General features: G+C 40.7%; 1 protein-coding gene across 1 annotated transcript in view; it reads left to right on the top strand.

Annotated features, from left to right (window-relative positions):
- The window catches only part of LOC134603354 (adhesion G protein-coupled receptor E1-like), a 152,376-nt gene that overhangs the window by 72,472 nt on the left and 59,272 nt on the right, over positions 1-20,632 (top strand). The window contains exons 7-9 of the mRNA XM_063449226.1: positions 7,557-7,722; positions 15,137-15,250; positions 15,326-15,498. Of these exons, the coding sequence (XP_063305296.1) occupies positions 7,557-7,722; positions 15,137-15,250; positions 15,326-15,498 (453 nt within the window). The remainder of the gene's footprint in view (positions 1-7,556; positions 7,723-15,136; positions 15,251-15,325; positions 15,499-20,632) is intronic.

Genomic DNA, 20,632 nt, shown 5'->3' with positions numbered 1-20,632 from the left:
TTTTGCACAATCGAGTACAGGTTGGGGATTGCCTTTTGTGCAAAGAAATTTCGTCCGGGTACCTTCCACTGCGGTATCCCAATAGCCACAAATTATTTGAATGCCTCAGACTCCACCAGCTTGTATGGTAAAAGCTGGCGGCTAATAGTTCAGACAAGCCTGCTGTCAGACGCTGGGCAAGGGGGTGACTTTCTGACATTGGCTTCTTATGCTCAAACATGTCCTTGACAGACATCTGACTGTGGGCAGATGAGCGGGAACTGCTCAAGGTGAGAGACGGAGTGGCGGATGGTTGAGAGGGGGCAAGGAGGACAGCAGTGGTTGATGTGGCTGAAGATGCTGGACCAGGAGGAGGATGGCGGCTTTGAGTTTGTGTGCTGCTTGTACTCATGTGTAGATCCCATAGGCGTTTGTGATGTGCGATCATGTGCCTACGCAAAGCAGTTGTACCTAGGTGGGTGTTGGACTTCCCACAACTCAGTTTCTTTTGGCACAGGTTGCAAATGCCATCGCTGTTGTCAGAGGCAGACACATAAAAAAAAATGTCACACTGCTGAGCTCTGCAATGATGGCATTCTGGTGGTGGACACAGCATGCGTTGATTGGCGTGCTGTCGGGCTGACCCCGGGTGCCGATGCATGCTGCCTGACTGTGCCACTAGCTCCTTGCGACGACCTCCCCCTGCTTCCAACTCGTCTCCTCCTCCTCCTCTCTATCTCCCCATCTGAACTTTCGCCCTGTTCTTCTTCTTGCCGAGCGGACACCCACGTGACATCCATGGATGCATCGTCATCATCAACTGCTTCACTTGTATCTGACAACTCAGCAAAGGAAGCAGCAGCGGGTACAACATCATCATCATCACACCGTACGTCCATGTGTGTAATGCTGCCTGACTGAGACATATCCCTGTTATCTACATCCTCTGGCAATAATGGTTGCGCATCACTAATTTCTTCAAACGGATGTGTAAATAACTCCTCTGACATACCAAGTAAAGCGGCTGTGGTGCTAGTGTTGGTGGTGGCAGCAGGCGGGTGAGTGGTATCTTGAGAGGTGCCCGAAGCTAAGTTGGAGGAGGATGGTGCGTCATGGTTCCGAGCGGAAGCTGTAGAAGATTGGGTGTCCTGTGTTAGCCAGTCAACTATGTCCTCAGAACTTTTCAAGTTCAGGGTACGTGGCCTCTGAAAACTGGGCATTATTCTAGGGCAAAAGGGAATCACAGCACCACGACCACGATGGCCTTTGCGGGGTGGCCTGCCTCTGCCTGTCATTTTTTTGGGGGATTAGTGGTACTATGCGTGCAAGCTACTGTGATACCAGATATGCTGTAGGCCTGACACACCCGCTTGAAGACAACTAACTGCTATTCAATCTATAACAGTGAAAAAAGTTTTTTGGTTTTAAATGCACGCTATTGTGACACCAGATATGAGTGGCAATGTGCACTGGCAGAGGTTGGCAGAGTACACGCTGTTGGCCTGACACACGGACGCTTGCAGACAACTAACTGCTATTCAATCTATAACAGTGAAAAAAGTTTTTTGTTTTTAAATGCATGCTATTGTGACACCAGATATGAGTGGTGGCACTGGGCAAGTGAGCACAGTATCCACTGTGAGCCTGACACACAGACGCTTGCAGACAACTAACTGCTATTCAATCTATTACAGTGAAAACAAAGTTTGTGGGTTTTTAAATGCACGCTATTGTGCCACCAGATATGAGTGGCACTGTGCACACTGGCAGAGTACACGCTGTTGGCCTGACACACAGACGCTTGCAGACAACTAACTGCTATTCAATCTATAACAGTGAAAAAAGTTTTTTGTTTTTAAATGCACGCTATTGTGACACCAGATATGAGTGGCAATGTGCACTGGCAGAGGTTGGCAGAGTACACGCTGTAACGGAGCTCCGTGTACTCCGACCAAGTACCCTCCATTGATGGACGCTTCCTAGCTTGCGCCGAGGACCACAAGCACCGCACCGGACACCACAGCCAACGCAGACTCCACAACCGCCGAAGCTTAGCTGGAGCCTCACCGTCTTCCTTCCACCCTGGATCGGCTTCTGTCCTCCAGGACTGTGTGGGGAAGACCTCTCCCCCAGGAGAGCATATCCGGAACAAGCTCTTAAAAGAGCTAAGTGATTAAAGCTCAGGGGAGTATGTAGAACATAGCAATCCTCAGTGTGATATAGCAGTTCCCTCCAATAACGAGACAAGGCTAGGTATTGAGGGCCAAGAAGAGGTCTGAGGTGCTGGAACACCCAGCCTGGTTTTTATTACCATTTTGTAAATACAGGACCACCCACAGGGAGGGACAAAACAACCAATCATACACGTACATCATTGAAACCACTCCCAGTAATTACACACAAAATCCTCCCTTCTGTCTGTGATATAATTATGGTTTAACATAATTATCACAGACAGTAAAAATACAGTTTTTACACATACACTCTAACTTTAAAACCATACATTCAATCTCCATAAAATTACATATTTAAACTCAGCATACATCAAACATAAACACTTCCAAAAATCATACGAATCCCTCCAGCGGATCAAAAGTTAAGTGGAAGTCCTTTATGTCCGACCGCAAGCACAATTGCCTGCCCAAAACAGTTCCATAGATTTGGGCTGTGCAGTCGGTCAATTTCATGCAGAAAAATGACTAAGTCCCATTCGAATGAGCGTTCGAATCTTCGAACGGGACTTAGTCTCTGGAGCTGAAAGTTCAGTATGGAAGAAGGTAAGGGTCAGCGGTGTTCGTGTATTTGCGCATCCGCTTTTAGTTCCACAGAATCTTTAGCATACACCGCTGACCGCGTTCGAATGAACAAAGATGGCCGCCGCCACGTGTTCGACTGTCGAATGGCGGCCACCCAGCGCTCGGCAATTAACCTGCAGTAACCTCACAGCCTGGGAGGTAAATTGCCTGCACACTTTAACTTCTGGGTGGTCCGCCTGTGTGGTACTTGGTTCAGTAAGCCCTATTTACTGAACCAAGAGGGAGAAAGCCAGGAACAAGTTATTTTACAGGTCTGGGGACATAGTCTTAAAGGGGCATTGTTCACCAAAGTCACAAGATGTCCCCAGACGGTTCTTAAAGGGCCATACACACCCAATAAAAGTCCATAAGTTTTCAGGGGCACAATCTTCCAGGGGCCATAGTCATGAGGAAGGAGGCTGGCAAACAGGCTTCTCCACAATCCAGGTAAGCAGGGCAATTTATCATTTACAGGGCCAGTTGAAAATAGCAATTTGTAACATATCTCCCCTTTGGGGGGAAGACTAACCAGGCACCTGACCTTCTGTCGGTCCACCAACCCACAATAACCAAATGCCAGAGTAGCCCACCCACAACAAACAGGTACAAGGGTGACCCACCCACAAGAAACAGTTACTGCACCTGGGTATTTTGCTGTGGTGATGGGGCAACATGCTGTGGGGACTTGAGGGAGGGCAGAGGCCGACTGCACTCTGCCCAGCTGCCAGCTCTTCTGCTGGGTTGCTGAGACCATAGTCCGGCTCAGTAGCCAGGGGAACATGGGAGTCAGTAGGGGTTAACAACGCCTCTGTTAACCCTGAGGCCACGTTTGGAGTTAGCTGGGGAGGGTAATTTGTACTAACCCCCTCCTCCTGTTGTCCTGGTGAGGGTAGTGGGGGATCTGGACAGGCTGTCCAGCATCCCGGTAGGTCAGGCACAGAGACCACGGTCCCATCTGCGCCGTCTGGGAGACCCGCTTGAAGGACACTGACTGCTATTAGCTTACAGTGAAAAACTTTTTTGCTTTTTAAAGGCACGCTATAGTGACACCAGACATGAGTGGCAAAGTGCACTTGCAGAGGTTGGCAGAGTACACGCTAAAGGCCTGACACCCAGACGCTTGCAGACAACTAACTGTTATTCAATCAATTACATTGAAAAAATATTAATTGCAAGCTATTGTGACACCAGATATGAGTGGTGGCACTGGGCAAGTGGGCACAGTATCCACTGTGAGCCTGACACAGAAGCTGGCAGGCAGGCAACTGCAATTACATTACACAGAAAATAAGAAAAAAAAAAGAAGCAGACTGATGTTCTAGCCCTAAAAAGGGCTTTTTTGGGGTGCTGTCCTTACAGCAGAGATCAGATGAGTCCTTCAGGACTGTAGTGGACACTGAATACCCTAGCCTAGCTATCCATTTCCCTATCAAATGAGCAGCAGCTACACTTTCCCTCCTCTATCTAAGAATGCAGCTTCAGAATGAATCTAAAATTGATGCTGTACAGGAGGTGGGAGGGTCTGGAAGGGAGGGTCTGCTGCTAATTTGCTGCAATGTGTCTGCTGACCGTGAGGCACAGGGTCAAAGTTTACTCAATGATGACGAATAGGGGGCGGATCGAACCGCACATGTATTCGCCCACCGTGGCGAACGCGAACACGCTATGTTCGCCAGGAACTATTCGCCAGCGAACAGTTCGGTACATCACTAATGGTAATTAGTGAATCGTTTTTCAATAATGTTGAACAAGATATGACATAGTACAGTATCACAATCTCAGTAAAATATTTTAAACTCTTTAGAGTGATAAGATTGTTAGTTTATGACAAATTCAATCAACCAGGTTAGTATATGGAATATGTTCTTCATACATTATTGATTGAGACAATCAGCAAATAGAATGTTGCTATTTGTTAAATTATAAGGAACCATATGAGTTTATTAGCATATGGATTATTATAATTTAAAGACAGAATTTTTCAGGATCTTAAAATACAATTTTAGCTTTTTACTTCTTAGTACAATTTACAAACACATGTGGATTGTTTGCTTATTGTAAACATCATTCATTAGACTTAGCTGGACAGAGTTTGTTATTTACTCAGGTGATCTATACACAAAATTCTATGACAATGTTTTACCAGCTAGCCACAGAATTTAACCAGCTCAGTGCTGTTTCAGAGTATTTAATTATGATTAATTAATTCATCCAGTGACTAAATTCTTGCAGGTTTAGTTAAAACAGTTCTTATCTGATAAATATTTCCTATTAATATTCCTCGGGGTAACTGTCGATATTCTATTTTTTTTATTTCACAATTTTGATTAATATTCCAGTCTGCAATTTGAGATATCAATCTTTATCATGAGCTATCATGAAATCCAATCTGGTGGTATCTGGTGATACCGCTTATGACCCAGTACGGCACTGGAGTAACCCTACCAAGGCCTGAGGCCTACCCGAGCTTGAGCCGGGGAGAGAGGGCCGCTCCCCCGGTTCTCCGAACGGCGTCCCGCTGCCCCCCCCCTTTGGACCGGCGGGGGTCATCCCGGTCCCCAAGGGCAATCAACACCGACACCTTCCCGGCTCGAGCACCAACTAAGTCGAGAAACATGGCCCGACCTGCACACCTCGCATGCCCCCGAGACAAAAGGGCAGGAAACAAGGGGACCCCCCCCCCCCGGCACTCCTATTGCGCAAGGCACACAATCAGGGGAATTATCCCCAGAACACCGACCACAAGCACGAGGGATCTGACTCCACAGAGGGAGACTCCCAACCAGGACCTCCAACAGCCCCCGCATAGCGAAGAATGCAGCCCTCATTGGGATTACCAGAGTCCATGGTCTGCGGATCCAGGTTCCTAGGACAGCCCAGGGCACGGAGAAGAGCTTACCTGAACACTACCACCAGATCTCCTGCAGCCACCTGCGCTCATTACCAAGCCTAGGCATCGGCTAACTCTGAACTTTATGCCTTGCACCTGAAACGCTGATCCGTCCCCGCAACACAGACACCACAGACGGTACTCACAGACACCACAGACGGTACTCACAGACACCACAGACGGTACTCACAGACCCACTCACGCTCTGACTTACACGACAACCATGTAGTACCACCCGGATCCAGACTAACCCAAAAGCACATACCTGACAGATAATCCCACAACTAACAACTCAGATCTCAGACCTGTTGACGGCGCCCGTGGCAGACCAAGCTAGAGCTCAACTGTATAACTGTATAACCCAAACGACACATTAGCGACCTACCATTGCAGTGACTATAGCCTACAATCACTAACCATTAAGTTGTACAAGCATCAGTGAAGCTACTTATATCTCAAGTTATGCCTGTTTATACCATTCTCCTATAGTTAGATATACAATGCACTCGGGGAATACTGTTGGAGCACCACATACTTAAACGTTATAATACTATAAAAATGTGCAGACCTTCTACTTGCCATGCTTGACCATATATGATGATATTATGCTCATGAATGCTACTGTGGCAACACAGCTCGTTTGTTATATCTTGCACTCAAAAAATAAAGAATTATAAAAATATTAGTTACGTAATGTTATAGTTAGTATAATTGACTAATATTTACAGATAGATGTTCTGGATGTTATTTTTAAGATTGTTTCAAAATGTCTTCTTGTCCGTCTCTTGTCTCTTTCTGTGTGTGTCTCTCTTCCTGTCTGTCTCCCTTTCTGTGTGTATCCATCTATCCCTATGTCCTGGGGTTATATGCCATTCTTTAGCTGTTAACCTTCTTACCTGGTCCAATGAAATTTTGGGGCAAGTCATTATGTTAATGACTGTTGACGTCATTTTGATACATATTTCTATGTCTTAAACAGCAGGTGGAGCCGTTGGGCTACCTCAGGAGTATTACCAGCTATTATCATATGGGGTTAACTTCTCGTTCAGGGCAATTTAGGAAAGTTTAATTTTACGATGCTTTGGTCAGCGTTTCTTCTTTTAAATTTGGACTTTGGTCGTTCAACCAATGTGTCCCTGTTCACCTAAGAGTTATGGCAATTTCAGAATATTTAAGCTGTCTACTTATTTTATCTCTATTGCTAACTACATCTTTATATGTATATAGTTTCTATATATGTAAATTGCTAATTAGGATATATCACACTATATTTCTATTTTTATATATAATTAAACTTAATTTATATACCTGATAGCGATATATGTGTTTGCTGAACATGTACTTTTAATTAACACATGCTTGTCTTATCTGTGTACTTATCTTTTATTGACACAGATGTATGTATTTACTCACTGTCTGGCTGTTTTAGCTGACAGGGTCATACTTTGAGAAAAACGTCTTGTTTCTTCATTTTAGCACCTCATGGCATGTTAGCTAAATGGCGTTTTTGCTATAATGCACATATTATTTTTATCACACAATATATACCTATTCCCTTCCTACACAATATCTCTGACAGGTAACAAATAGTGCACCATAATAGAAAACTACAACAAAGTAAACAGAATGCATGTAACCAAGGGCTTTCTGGGAGAACTAGTCAAAAAATGCTCAAAATATGTGAGGAAAAAAATAATAATTTTTATACATAAAATATGAGAAGTAACATGATTTATAAAGTAGCAGCAAAAAGTATACATCGGGGTCTAACTCTTCACTGTTCATTGTCTACTCTCTCACTAATCAATGGCTACTCTCCCACTATGTCTCTACATCTATAGTTCTTTCTTGTACCTTTACAACTAAAACATTACTCCTCTTTCTTTCTACAGGATGCAGCCAAGGAAATCTCTCAGATCCTTACTAATTCCTCTAGCAATAGCTTTCAATCAATCAATAATAATGTGATTACAACATTTCTGGAAAAAATAGAAGATGTTGTATTAAATTCTTTTATTCAAGATGCAAGGGACCAAACTATAGTAACGCCTGACATTGGTAAGAATACTTCTCCATCCCATAATATATCACTTCCTTTCAGTGTTCCGACTGGACCTGCATCCCTATCCACCACGAGGGATACCCTGATCCTCTTTTATTCTTCCATTCCTCCTGTATATTGTTGTAGAAAACATATTATATTATGATATATTTTCCACTCCTTTCTTCTCCTTGGTAGATGGCTTGCATGATGTCATGTAAATATATATATATATATTATTTTTGTTTTGTGTGGCCATCAAAAAATATCAGTACTCATCAGAGTTAAGTTTTATTCTGCTTAGAAATATCAATATATAATAATATGGCAAAGAATAGTTACGGGGTGATGGATATTTAACAGCAGATGTTGCTTGCTTGAGTTATTATTATTATGTTATTTATATAGCACCATCAAATTAAGCAGCACTTTACAATGGGTGGACGAACAGACATGTAGTTGTAACTAGAGGAGTAGGGAGGAGTCAGGCAACTATAGGCCAGTAAGCCTTACTTCAGTAGTGGGGAAAGTAATAGAAACCATGTTAAAGGATAGGATTGTTGAACATCTAAAATCACATGGATTTCAAGATCAGATGGGTTTACTTCAGGGAGATCATGCCAAACTAATCGTATTGATTTTTTTGCTTGGGTAACTAAAATCACAGTTCAGGGTGTAGCAGTAGACATTGCTTACCTAGATTTCAGTAAGGCTTTGACACTGTCACACATAGAATACTTATCAATAAACTGTAATCTAAATTTGGATTCCAATATTTTTTATAATATTGAGTAAGGCAGTGGGTGAGTAACAGGCAACAGAGGATTGTAGTCAATTAAGTATAATCGAAGCAAGATCTTGTTACCAGTGGGGTACCTCAGGGATCTGTACTTGGACCCATTCTCTTTAATAGTTTTATTAGTGATATTGCAGAAGGTCTTGATGGTAAGGTATGTCTTTCTGCTGATAATGCAAAGATTTGCAACAGGAGTGATGTTCCAGAATTGGCAAGTCAAATTGCAAATGATTTACGTAACCTAGAAAACTGGTTAGAGCTGTGGTAACTGGCATTTATTGTGCAAAAGATAATGCATCTTGCACGTAAAAACCCAAGGGCAGAGTATAGAATATTTGATGCAGTCCTAACCTCAACATCTGAGAAGAAGGATTTAGGAAGAATTAATTGAGATGACGTAAAGGTAGGCAGACAATGTAATAGAAAACACAAAAACCAAGTTGCGCTGAATACTGTGTGTATTAAGTCCAATTCTTTGGAAGATCCTGGCTTGGATTCGCCCATGCTTCAGGTGGTGGTAAGTATATGTAATAAAACAGAAAATAACCAATAATAGTGCAGATAGTCAGATAATTAGTGTAGGCCACACAACAAGGTTATGTGGGATCACATTTTACATTTGATACAGCTATAGATCATCTCTGAGTAAAACAGCATACACCAGTAAAATCCCCACTGATGGATATGTAGCTCCTCATAGGTATGTCTCACAGCATCCAGATGAATATAAAATAGTAAAACATAAAAGGCAAATAATTGTGCTTACTGTGTAAAACCAAAAACGTGTGAAAATATAAATGGTAATTTACTCACATTTAGTAAAGCAGTAACACTGCTCAAAAGATAGCTTGGATGGTATGATCCTCACCAAGGATACAATGTTGAGTAGATTTTCCTGAGAGCAGTCCTTGTCAGGGATTGTGTGTGGTGTGGAGTAGATATTTTAGGAGTTTTTAAATGTGCCAGTAACAATAAAAAAACAATAAAAGTAACAAAAAGTATAATAAAGGGTCCACTATAAGACAGGTGCAAGCCAAATAAACTTTAATGCTTAGAAACAATAGTAAAATACACACAATGTGTTTCGCCAAACAAGGGGCTTCTTCAAGTGTACATAGTATTATCCATTTATTATACTTTTTATGACTTTTATTTTTTTTATTGTTCTTGGCACATTTAAAAAAGGTTTTGTCAGTATCTCCATTGGAATAAAACAGGGAAATACATAAATCCTGGACTGTTGGTGGTCCACGAGGACTGGGTTGGGAAACAGAAATCTAGGTGATGAAACCAGAAATGCAATCAAAGCTATTTATAAATTTATATGGGCAAAGAAGAAAATTGAATCTCTTGGTATAAAATTAATAAAAGATACCGAATAAGATTATGGAGGCAAATTTTTTTTATTTATTACAACTTACGAACATATGGCTGAAAGACCGTAGAAATTTATTTTTGGGGAAGGATAAATGTAGTGAACTATAGCTATACATTCCTTAACACATGACTCTTCGCATCATCACAGCATCACAGCGTAAAGCAATAAAAACTTTGTCTGACAGTCAAATCACACTGAATTAACTTATTCACTGCTGTCTACAATTCTCATAAGCAAGATATCCTTTAATATTGCAACAACAAATACAATATTTCTCATACCAGATCAGTGAAGCATTTCTTTCTCATCCAATAAGAATATTTCTAACAAGACTTTACGTTTAGAGAATTTTATCTTCCCTTATTAAAGATGACTATCCCTAATCCAGATAAGTCAATACCTCTGGGTAAAAGTTCAGTTTTCTAATTGTGGCAAATTACCAGCGAATATATTGTTTAAATATTCCATCAGCAAGAATGGAATTTTTATAACCATATATTCCTTAGCTAATTATGATTTCTAAGTTAGAAACCTGACCTACCTTCACCCAGATATATTTCTGTTTTTAGTCAAATTAATTAATGTAAATTTAATTCAATAAAACCAGTATAATTACTAGTTCTTGGTAGAATTTCTTTTTCAGGCTTGGAGATGTATCCCAAAAAATGGTGAATGCAGGTATGAGTATAGAGAATTGTGTGAAAATAGAAAAATCTCAGAGTTCTAAGTTAACTCCTTACATGAAGTGATAATTGAAATTCCTGACAAGAATTTTTGGTGATGTAGTTGCGCCAACTACTGATGTAGTTGCGCCATTAAAGACCTGTCAGACATGAGAAGGATTTGGGAATTGTTATAGACAACAAATTAGGCAGCAATTTGCAATGTCAATCTGCAGTTGCTAAGGCCAGCAAGGTTTTGTCATGTATAAATAGTGGCATAAATTCTTGGGATGAAAATATAATTTTGCCTCTTTATAAATCACTGATAAGACCACACCTTGAATATGCTGTGCAATTTTGGGCACCTGTTTTAAAGAAGGATATCATGGCACTAGAATAAGTGCAGAGACGAGCTACAAAATTGATAAAGGAATCGAGCATTTTAGTTACGAAGAAAGGTTAAAAAATGTAAATCTCTTTAGTTGGAAAAACGGCGCCTCAGAAGGGATATGATAACATTATACAAATATATTCGGGGCCAGTACAAACCATTATCTGGAAATCTATTCATAAACAGGGCTATACATAGGACATGAGGTCACACATTTAGGCTGGAAGAAAGGAGGTTTCATCTAAGGCAAAGAAAAGTTTTTTTTACAGTAAGAGTAATAAGGATATGGCATTCTCTGCCCGAAGAGGTGGTTTTATCAGCGTCCATACAGATGTTTAAACTGAAATTGGATAAATACTTGCAAAAACATAACATACAGGGATATAATTTCTAATTAGTGGGGTAATAGCTGCTTGATCCAAGGAGATATCTGACTGCTATTTTGGGGTCAAGAAGGACTTTTTTCCTAGTTTGTTGCAAAATTGGAAGCGCTACAGGCTAGGTTCTTTGCCTTCTTTTGGATCAACAGCAAAAACATATGTGAGGAAGGCTGAACTTGATGGAAGCAAGTCTCTTTTCAGCTATGTAACTATGTGTCTGTCTTTGCATTGTGATACAAAATGGTGTCACCTCTGTTTTAATGGTGACTTACAGTGTAGATACCCTTACAGAACGCAAATGTAATACCAAAATGGAACTATATGTTCCAGATGCTACCGCTAAACATACCAGATAGTTCTCTAGAAATGGTACAGCGTAGTTTCACTCAATATATCTGGAAGGGGAAAAAAAAAAACAAGAGTAAGCCAAACTATGCTAGCCCAAAGCAAATGGAGGAATTGGATACCCTATTATTCAAAACGACTATTTGGGTTCCACAATAGTACATATTTATAGAATGCAATTGTAAGCAATTCAGATTAAAGATGGTAAAGGATAGGTAAGATATATCCCAACTAAATTCCTTCACAACTGTTGAAGAAATGGGAGAAAATTAAAATAGCTCTTTACAGTAATAAAAAATTACAACCCATCTTGACCTGAAATTTATTAAACAGCAAGTTAAGGATCTAAAAAGAATAGTAGTCCAATGTACCGGAAGGTATATGGGACCAGAAAAAAAGTCCTTTAAATGAAAATAAAAGTAAAATCAGCAGGGGGCGGGGCCGGACCGCCGAGCTGGCTGGTCGCACGCAAGACCAGCTCCTGCAACCTAAAATGGAACCACACACAAACCTTAAGATTTTCGCCTTAAAACAGACCGGCAATGGCGGCCCTCACCGGGCGGATTATCCTGGAACCAGGGTGAGGCTGGCCTAATAGGCTTCAGTCCCCTGGAAGAGAAAGCCGATCTGACTCCATGGCGGCCTATCCCGGAGGCGAGCGGGGCGGACGGCCGCTGCCCTGCCGCACACCATCCAGCACTCAGAGTCAGACCCACGGGGACACCGGCCCTGTACCCCCCCCTCTATGGACCGGGGGGGTGATCCCGGTCTACACCCTCGAGACCCAACCACTACAGCCGATCGGCAGAAAGCCCAACCTGAGACCGCATGTGCAACAACAAAATGGCCGCCGCGCCTAATACAAGATGGAGAAACAGGGGGCATGACAGGTACAACCGGCGAAACCCGCACTCCAGTCACAGACACCAAGATAGCGGAGGCCAAGTGGCATGGAGTCCTGATCAGTACCCTCTTAAGCTGCTCACCCACAATGGCAGCTCATAATAGGCACAGGTCCAGGCCGTAATCCCACACTTGCAAGCACCCCTGCATCTTAGCATGCCGCCTACCCTTAAAGAGACAGCACCCTCAGAGGCCGACTGCAAGACCCCGAGCACCCTGCAGAGCACATCAGCCCCCACTCTGCACCACATCTCCTTATGGACACTCCGAGACCCAGGACCAGAGAATCGGATGGCGCACAGCACCCCATGCAGTACCGGCTAGCCAGCCCACAGCCGCCACAACACGAGCAGACTACCAGACAACAACGGGAACAAGCTGACTCCACGGAAGGCAGGACTTTCCAGACACAAAGGGACTTTTTAAGCATGACCTAAATAGTCTCTACTCTCCCTAGTGTAAATATGGTGAAATATTACCTGTCTTAATGTGCTAAATGCATCCATGTATAGCTATAAGGGTCTCTCAGGCCTTACCTACTGCATCCATGTGTAGCTAAGGGGCGTAAGGGGTGATGTTGTAACGTTCATACCTAAGCATGTACCTAACTAATCTAAGCGAATTACCTGCATGTAACCGTATACTCACTACTTGATATTATGCAACGCCTTGCAATTACTAAGTGTTATAAGACTCATCTACTAAAACAAAAAATGTGCCAGTTAATCGTATGCCACTAATATGTCCACGACTTAACAAATAATTCGCTTGTCAGAGCTGCTGTGGCTATGCAAGCAATGCTGTAACCTCCTATGCACAACAAAAATAAAAAATTCAAAAAAAAAGTAAAATCAGCAAAGATTTTTATTAAAAACCAAAGGAAAAAAGTTACCTGTGCTCTTTCCACATCCCTATGTATCCCTATGTAAAAAATTGAGGTTTTTAGTTACCTCCAATGGCCATGAGTGGGTAGCAGAGAGCAGTAGCAGAGATAAAGATGGTTATATGTATATCCGGGAAGGATCCTGAACATCTTTAGAACCTAGGATGTAAAGTGATATCTACTTATTTTGGATCTTGGCCAAACTTTTTGGCAATTCAATAGAGGCTGGCTTCCCTCTCTCGCCTCCAAGCACAAACAATTATTGTTTTTCTTTTGTTATATCAGAGTCTTCTAAGTGAACGTTTTAAATTCAGCACTTACTCAACTTATATCTACAATTAACTAGATATACTATATTTTAAATGCCCAAATATATTGCAGTTAAAGGTCTGTACGACAATGTCTTAATGTTAAGGTCCCCCCTCATTATTTTTAGGGTGAGGGGAGTAGGTAGGGGGTTAATTTTTTTTCGGGGGGGAGGGGGTGACTAGGGGTTTGGGGACCCCTAGTCACCTGGGGGACACACACATTTTTTTAGGGCCCCCACCCACCACTCAGGGGTGGGGGCCAGGGGGGAGGACATTAGGTCCCCCCCTTATTAGTATTTAGGGCCCCCACCCGCCGCTCAGGGGTGGGGGCCAGGGGGGAGGACATTAGGTCCCCCCTTCTTAGTATTTAGGGCCCCCACCCACCGCTCAGGGGTGGGGGCCGGGGGGAGGACAGTAGGCCCCCCCATATCATTGAGTAAACTTTGACAACCCCCCACCCCCACCCCCGAGCGGCGGGTGGGGGCATTGTCAAAGTTTATTCAATGATATGGAATAGGGGGCAGACCGAACATCGCATATGTTCGCCCGCCGTGGCGAACGCGAACAAGCAATGTTCGCCAGGAACTATTTGCCAGCGAACTGTTCGGGACATCTCTATCCTCCACCCTATTCTCACAAGCAATCATATGTTTGCATAGTTCTGCAGGATCCATGGCCCTGTCGTAATGTCACGACTACTAGTGTGGTCCAGCACGCAGAAACTATGTAAATATATACATAGACAAGAAAAGGAAAATAAAAGGACAGAGCGTAAACTGGACCTTAGAATGACCGGACTAATACACTAGAGAGAGAGAATGGTCAAAGTGAAAGCCGAGGTCAAGGAAGCCAGAAAATACACAACAACGTTTACACAAGCCAAGTCAGGGAAACCAGAATTCAGAATAACCAGGGAAAAGCCAATATCAGGATACCAGGAAATCAGATTCACAAATATAAAGCACTCTCAGGAAACCAGGAACAGGAAACCACGACAGGGCAACGTACTGGAGTGAGCTAGGGATTTAAATATCCCTCTCAAAGGTCTGATTGGTCAGAGGGCAACCTCTGACCCCAGAACGAGCATGCGCGTCGACGTCGTGACGTCACGCGCACGTCCGTATAAACTTCGGGGGCGGAGCTGAGTTTAGGCGCGACCACGCGGTCAGCGCCATTTTGGAACCGGGCGCGACGGTCGGAGGATGTAGAGAAGCGGCCATCGGCTCGCCGGTGAGCAGGTAAGCTTGTGCCGTTGGCTAGACTGTGCCGGTCAGGCACAGCTTTGCCATGCGGCGAGCCGGCAACCGCAACAATGTCACAGTGTGTGACCGTAGTGAGATGTAGGTGCTTTTTCCATAGCTAATATACATCTTCAACTCCTACAGACATTACCATAAAGAAGTCTTTCAAAATCTGTGCTGATGGCTCCAACTTCTTCACTTTGACACTGATGGACAACAGTATGAAGGTGCCATGTGAATTTGGACGTGGGGAAAAAGGTAGGAAGGGATATGCAATGGATGTGAACATTTTATATCCCCAAATGTAATTACAACTCACCTATTTTTCTCCAGATGGTGCCATCCTTATTGCATATAAAGGCCTAGAGATGGTCTCAAATGGGACCAGTCTGGTGAACTCTAAAGAAAATGTGTTGATCAATTCACAGGTAGTAACTGGAGCTCTCACGCATGACCAAAAAGTTACTGATCAACATCCTGTATCCTTTCATCTAAAAAACTTGCAGGTTAGTATAGTAAATGTTATTGATTACAACCTAAATAAATGGAGGAATGTTAAAATAAAGGAGCAACAACATAATATTTACTCCAAAATAATAAGTGAGATAACCTTAAGTAGAGTGTCCACATCACACTCCTAAAATTCAACAAACCCAATTGCAACCATCAATCATTTTATAAGCACCAGTCATATATACTTACAATTAGATCATTAAATATTTGGACACTGATACAATTTTCATAATGTTGGCTCTGTGCATCACCACAATGGATTTGAAATGAAGCAACCATGCTGCAATTGAAGTGCAGGCTTTCAGCTTTAGTGAACAAAAATATTGCAGGAACGTTTAGGAATAGCAACTATTTTTATTCACAATTATTATTATTTATGCGGCTCAAATGTAACACATTCATAAAAACTCTTTACTGCAGTTGTCTTCAGTTGTTCTTATCTGTTCGGCCTTAAGTTTTGTCTTCAGCAAATAAAATGCATGCTCGATCAGGTTGCGATTAGGTAATTGACTCAACCATTGCAAAATATTCCACTTTGTTGCCTTAACCCCTTAAGGACCTGACTGTTTTTGCGATGTTGTACATTTGCGACCAGGCATCTTTTTACACTTTTGTGGTGTTTGTGTTTAGCTATAATTTTCCGCTCTCTCATATACTGTTCCCATACAAATTATATATTGTTTTTTTCAGGACAAAAGGGGCTTTCTTTACATACCATTATTTATATAATCACATGTAATTTAATTTTTTAAAAATGAAAAAATATGATGAAAAATTGAAAAAAATACATGTTTTTTGAATTTTATGTGAAAAATCTTTTACTCATCTACAAAAGCGAATGAAAAAAACTGCTAAATAGATTCAAAATGTTGTCCTGAGTTTAAAAATACCCAGTGTTTACATGCTTTTTGCTATTTTTTTGCATGTTATAGAGCTATAAGTAAAAGTAGGATATTGCGGTTTCAAAACATACATTTTTAAAATGTATCAATAGTGACATTGTAACGCTATTATCTGTCATAAATCTCTGAATAACATCCCACATGTACATATTTTTTTTAAAGTAGACAACCCAGGGTATTCAATATGGGGTATGTCCAGACTTTTTTAGTAGCCAGTTAGTCGCAAACACTGGCCAAAGTTAGCGTTCATATTTGTTTGTGTGTGAAAAAAGTAAAAAACTAAATTAAACGCTAATCTTGGCCAGTGTTTGTGACTAAGTGGTTACTAAAAAAGACTGGACATACCCATTTGCAATACCTTGGGTTGTCTTCTTTTGCAAATGGTATGCCATCATGGGGGTAATTCTCATTCCTGGGCTACCATACGCTCTCAAAGGCAACGTAACCAACCTGGCCATTTTCAATGTAAAAATATTTGACCCATATATTTGACCCTGTAACTTTCAAAAACGCTATAAAACCTGTACATGGGGGGTACTGTTATACTCAGGAGACTTTGCTGAACACAAATATTAGTGTTTCAAAACTGGAAAATGTATCACAACAATTATATAATCAGTAAAAGTGCTGTTTGTGTGTGAAAAATGCAAAAAAAGTCACTTTCACTGACAATATCATCGCTGTGATATGTTTTACTGTTTTGAATCACTAATATTTGTGTTCAGCGAAGTCTCCCGAGTAAAACAGTACCCCCCATGTACAGGTTTTAGGGTGTCGTAGAACGTTACAGGGTAAAATACAGTGATAGCAAATTAAATTCGCTGGACTTTCGGCCTGGGTTGGCAGGCAGGTCCCTTAAATTGCAATCAATAAAATAACTTAATTATGTAAAAATATTACATAAATACGCACATAGAATTTAAATATATATGCATATTTATATATTTGAAGTCTACGTGTATATTTATATAATTATTTATGCAATTTTGTATATGGACATATGAATAGTTCATATTCTTTTTATTTATTTATATATACATAGATATATATACAATTTCATTCTAAGTGTATTTTGATATAAATATATATATATTAATATCAAAATGCAGTTAGAATAAAATTTCGTATAGATATATCATTTTTTTTACAATTTTTATTATTATTTTTACATGTTTAATTTAATTTAAATTACTTATTATTAGTATTTTATAATAATATATATATACAATATATATAGTTATTATATATATTATATATATATATACGTGTGTAATTTAATTATAAGTGTATTTTTATATTAATATATGTACATATTAATATAAAAATACACTTAGCATGACATTATATATATGATATATAGACATATATTATATAGGTATAATATATGTCTATATATCATATATATATATACACATATATAATAATAATTTTTTTTTATTAACTATAACTTTAATTTTTTTTAGGATTTTACACATGCAGGGAGACTGCCTGTCAGCACAGACAGTCCCCCTGCAGGCAGACACATGGACACCTATTGTGACCATGTGGTCGCCCTGGTGGGCGATCACATGGCCACAGGGGTCCTAATTCGCCATGGGGAGACTGTCTGGGCTGCAGGCAGTCTCCCCACAACGGGAGCACCGCAGATCGCCGCCGGGGGAACAACGGCGATCGGGTAAGTACATTTTAAATTTAGGACGGTTCAGGACCGTCGTCGGTCGGCAATGGAAAAATGCTGATGACGGTCCTGAACCGTCCTTAAGGGGTTAAAAAACTCCTGGGTTGCTTTCGCAGTAAGTAAGTGAAGTGTCAACCAATGAACTTCGCAAAATTTGGCTGAATCTGAGCAGATAATATATCCCTATACAAAATTCATCCAGCTGCTTCTGTCTTCTGTTACATCGATAAACACTAGTGACCCAGTGCAATTGGAAGCCATGAATGCCCATGCCATCACACTGTCTCCACAGTTTTTTTTTACAAATAATGTGGTGTGCGTCAGAGCATGAGCCATTCCAAATCTTCTGCATACTCTTTCTTCCCATCATTCTGGGTCAGGTTGATCTTAGTTTCATATGTCCAAAGAATGTTGTTCCAGAACTGAGTTGGCTTTTTAGATATTTTTTTTTTTAAAGTCTTATCTGGCCTTTTTATTCTTGAGGCTTATGAATGGTTTGCACCTTGTGGTGAACTCTCTCTATCTTCTCTTGTGAAGTCTTTTCTTTATTATAGGCTTAAATAATTATATATTGTGGAGAGTGTTCTTCACTTGGCTGTAAGTTGTGAAGTGGTTACCATTAAAATGATCCTATGGTCATCCACCACTGTTGTTTTCAGTTGATGTCCAGGCCTTTTTGCATTGCAGAGCTCACCAATGCATTCTTTCTTTCTCAGAATGTACAAAACTGTCTATTTGGCCACTCCTAATGTTCCTACTATCTCTCTGATGAATTTTTATTTAATAATTTTTGCAACCTGTTTCACTTGCATTGAGAGCTTTAACTGCATGTTGTGGGTTCACAAGAGCAGCTTCCAAATGCGTATACCATACCTGGAATCAACTCCAGACCTTTTACCTGCTTAATTGATGAAGAAATTACAAAGGAATAGCCCACACCTATCCATAAAACAGCTTTTGAGTCAAATATCCAATTACTTTTGGTCTCTTGAAAAAGGGGGCTACATATTAAAGAACTGTAATTCCAATTTCAAATGTGATCTCTCTCAGCCTAATACAGGTTCAAGACAGGAGACTGACACCCACGTGAGTAGACAAAGAAAGGCAGAAAGAAGTTTTAGAGACAATCCCGGTAGGGAGTTTAGAATATGCGTGCTCCTGGCTTGTGCCAGGAGCACGCATATTCTAAACTCCCTACCGGGATTGTCTCTAAAACAAGTCGTTGAGGAGCCAACTCGTAAAGAGGCCATACTAGATTTAGTGTTATCAAATGGAGATTTGGTATCAGATATTACTGTAGGTGAAAGGTTAGGATCCAGTGATCATCAGTCAGTGTGGTTTAATATAAGAACAGTGACTGAGTCACACCACACAAAAAAAAAAGTTTTAGACTTTAGAAAAACAGACTTTTCTAAAATTAGAATATGTGTAAAGGAGTCATTATCAGACTGGAGCAATTTAAATGGAGTCCAAGAGAAATGGGATTATTTAAAAGTTGCACTACTGAAGGCAACAGAAAATTGCATTAGGCTTGTCAGTAAAAGCAAAAAATTCAAGAAACCACTGTGGTACTCTGCAGATGTGGCCAAAATAGTAGAAAACAAAAAGTTAGCATTTAGTAATTATAAAAAAAACCAGAGTGAGGAAGACAGAATGATCTATAAGATTAGGCAGAAAGAGGCTAATCAAGTTATAAGAGCTTCCAAATCACATACAGAAGAGAAAATAGCACAGTCAGTAAAAAAGGGGGACAAAACTTTTTTTAGATACATAAATGAGAAAAGAAAAGTAAAACAAGAATTAGTTAGATTAAAAACAAAAGAAGGAAGGTATGTAGATGAGGATAAAGGTCTAGCTGACTGCCTCAATTAATATTTTTGTTCGGTATTTACAGATGAAAATGAAGGAAAGGGACCTCAGTTAAGAAAAAGGATAAATTAGTCATTTATTACACGTGAGTTTACAGAGGAAGAGGTTCTATTTCAACTGTCAAAAGAAAAGACAAATAAGTCAATGGGACCTGATGGAATACACCCACAGCTATTAAAAGAGCTTAGTGGTGTACTAGCAAAACCATTAACAGATTTATTTAACCAATCATTGTTAACAGGAGTAGTCACAGAAGATTGGAAGTTAGCGAATGTTGTGCCCATTCACAAGAAAGGTAATAGGGAGGAGTCGGGCAACTATAGGCCAGTAAGCCTTACTTCAGTAGTGGGGAAAGTGATGGAAACCATGTTAAAGGATAGGATTGTTGAACATCTAAAAACACATGGATTTCAAGATCAGGGATAACATGGGTTTACTTCAGAGAGATCATGCCAAACTAATCTTATTGATTTTTTTGATTGGGTAACTAAAATTATAGATCAGGGTGGTGCAGTAGACATTGCTTACCTAGATTTCAGTAAGGCTTTTGACACTGTTGCACATAGAAGGCTTATCAATAAACTGCAATCTTTGAGTTTGGATTCCAATATTGTTGAATGGGTAAGGCAGTGGCTGAGTGACAGGCAACAGAGGGTTGTAGTCAATGGAGTATATTCG

This window comes from Pelobates fuscus, chromosome 3 (assembly GCF_036172605.1).
Source record: "Pelobates fuscus isolate aPelFus1 chromosome 3, aPelFus1.pri, whole genome shotgun sequence".
In the NCBI taxonomy this organism is placed as follows: domain Eukaryota; kingdom Metazoa; phylum Chordata; class Amphibia; order Anura; family Pelobatidae; genus Pelobates; species Pelobates fuscus.
This window is presented reverse-complemented; position numbering and strand designations above follow the sequence as displayed.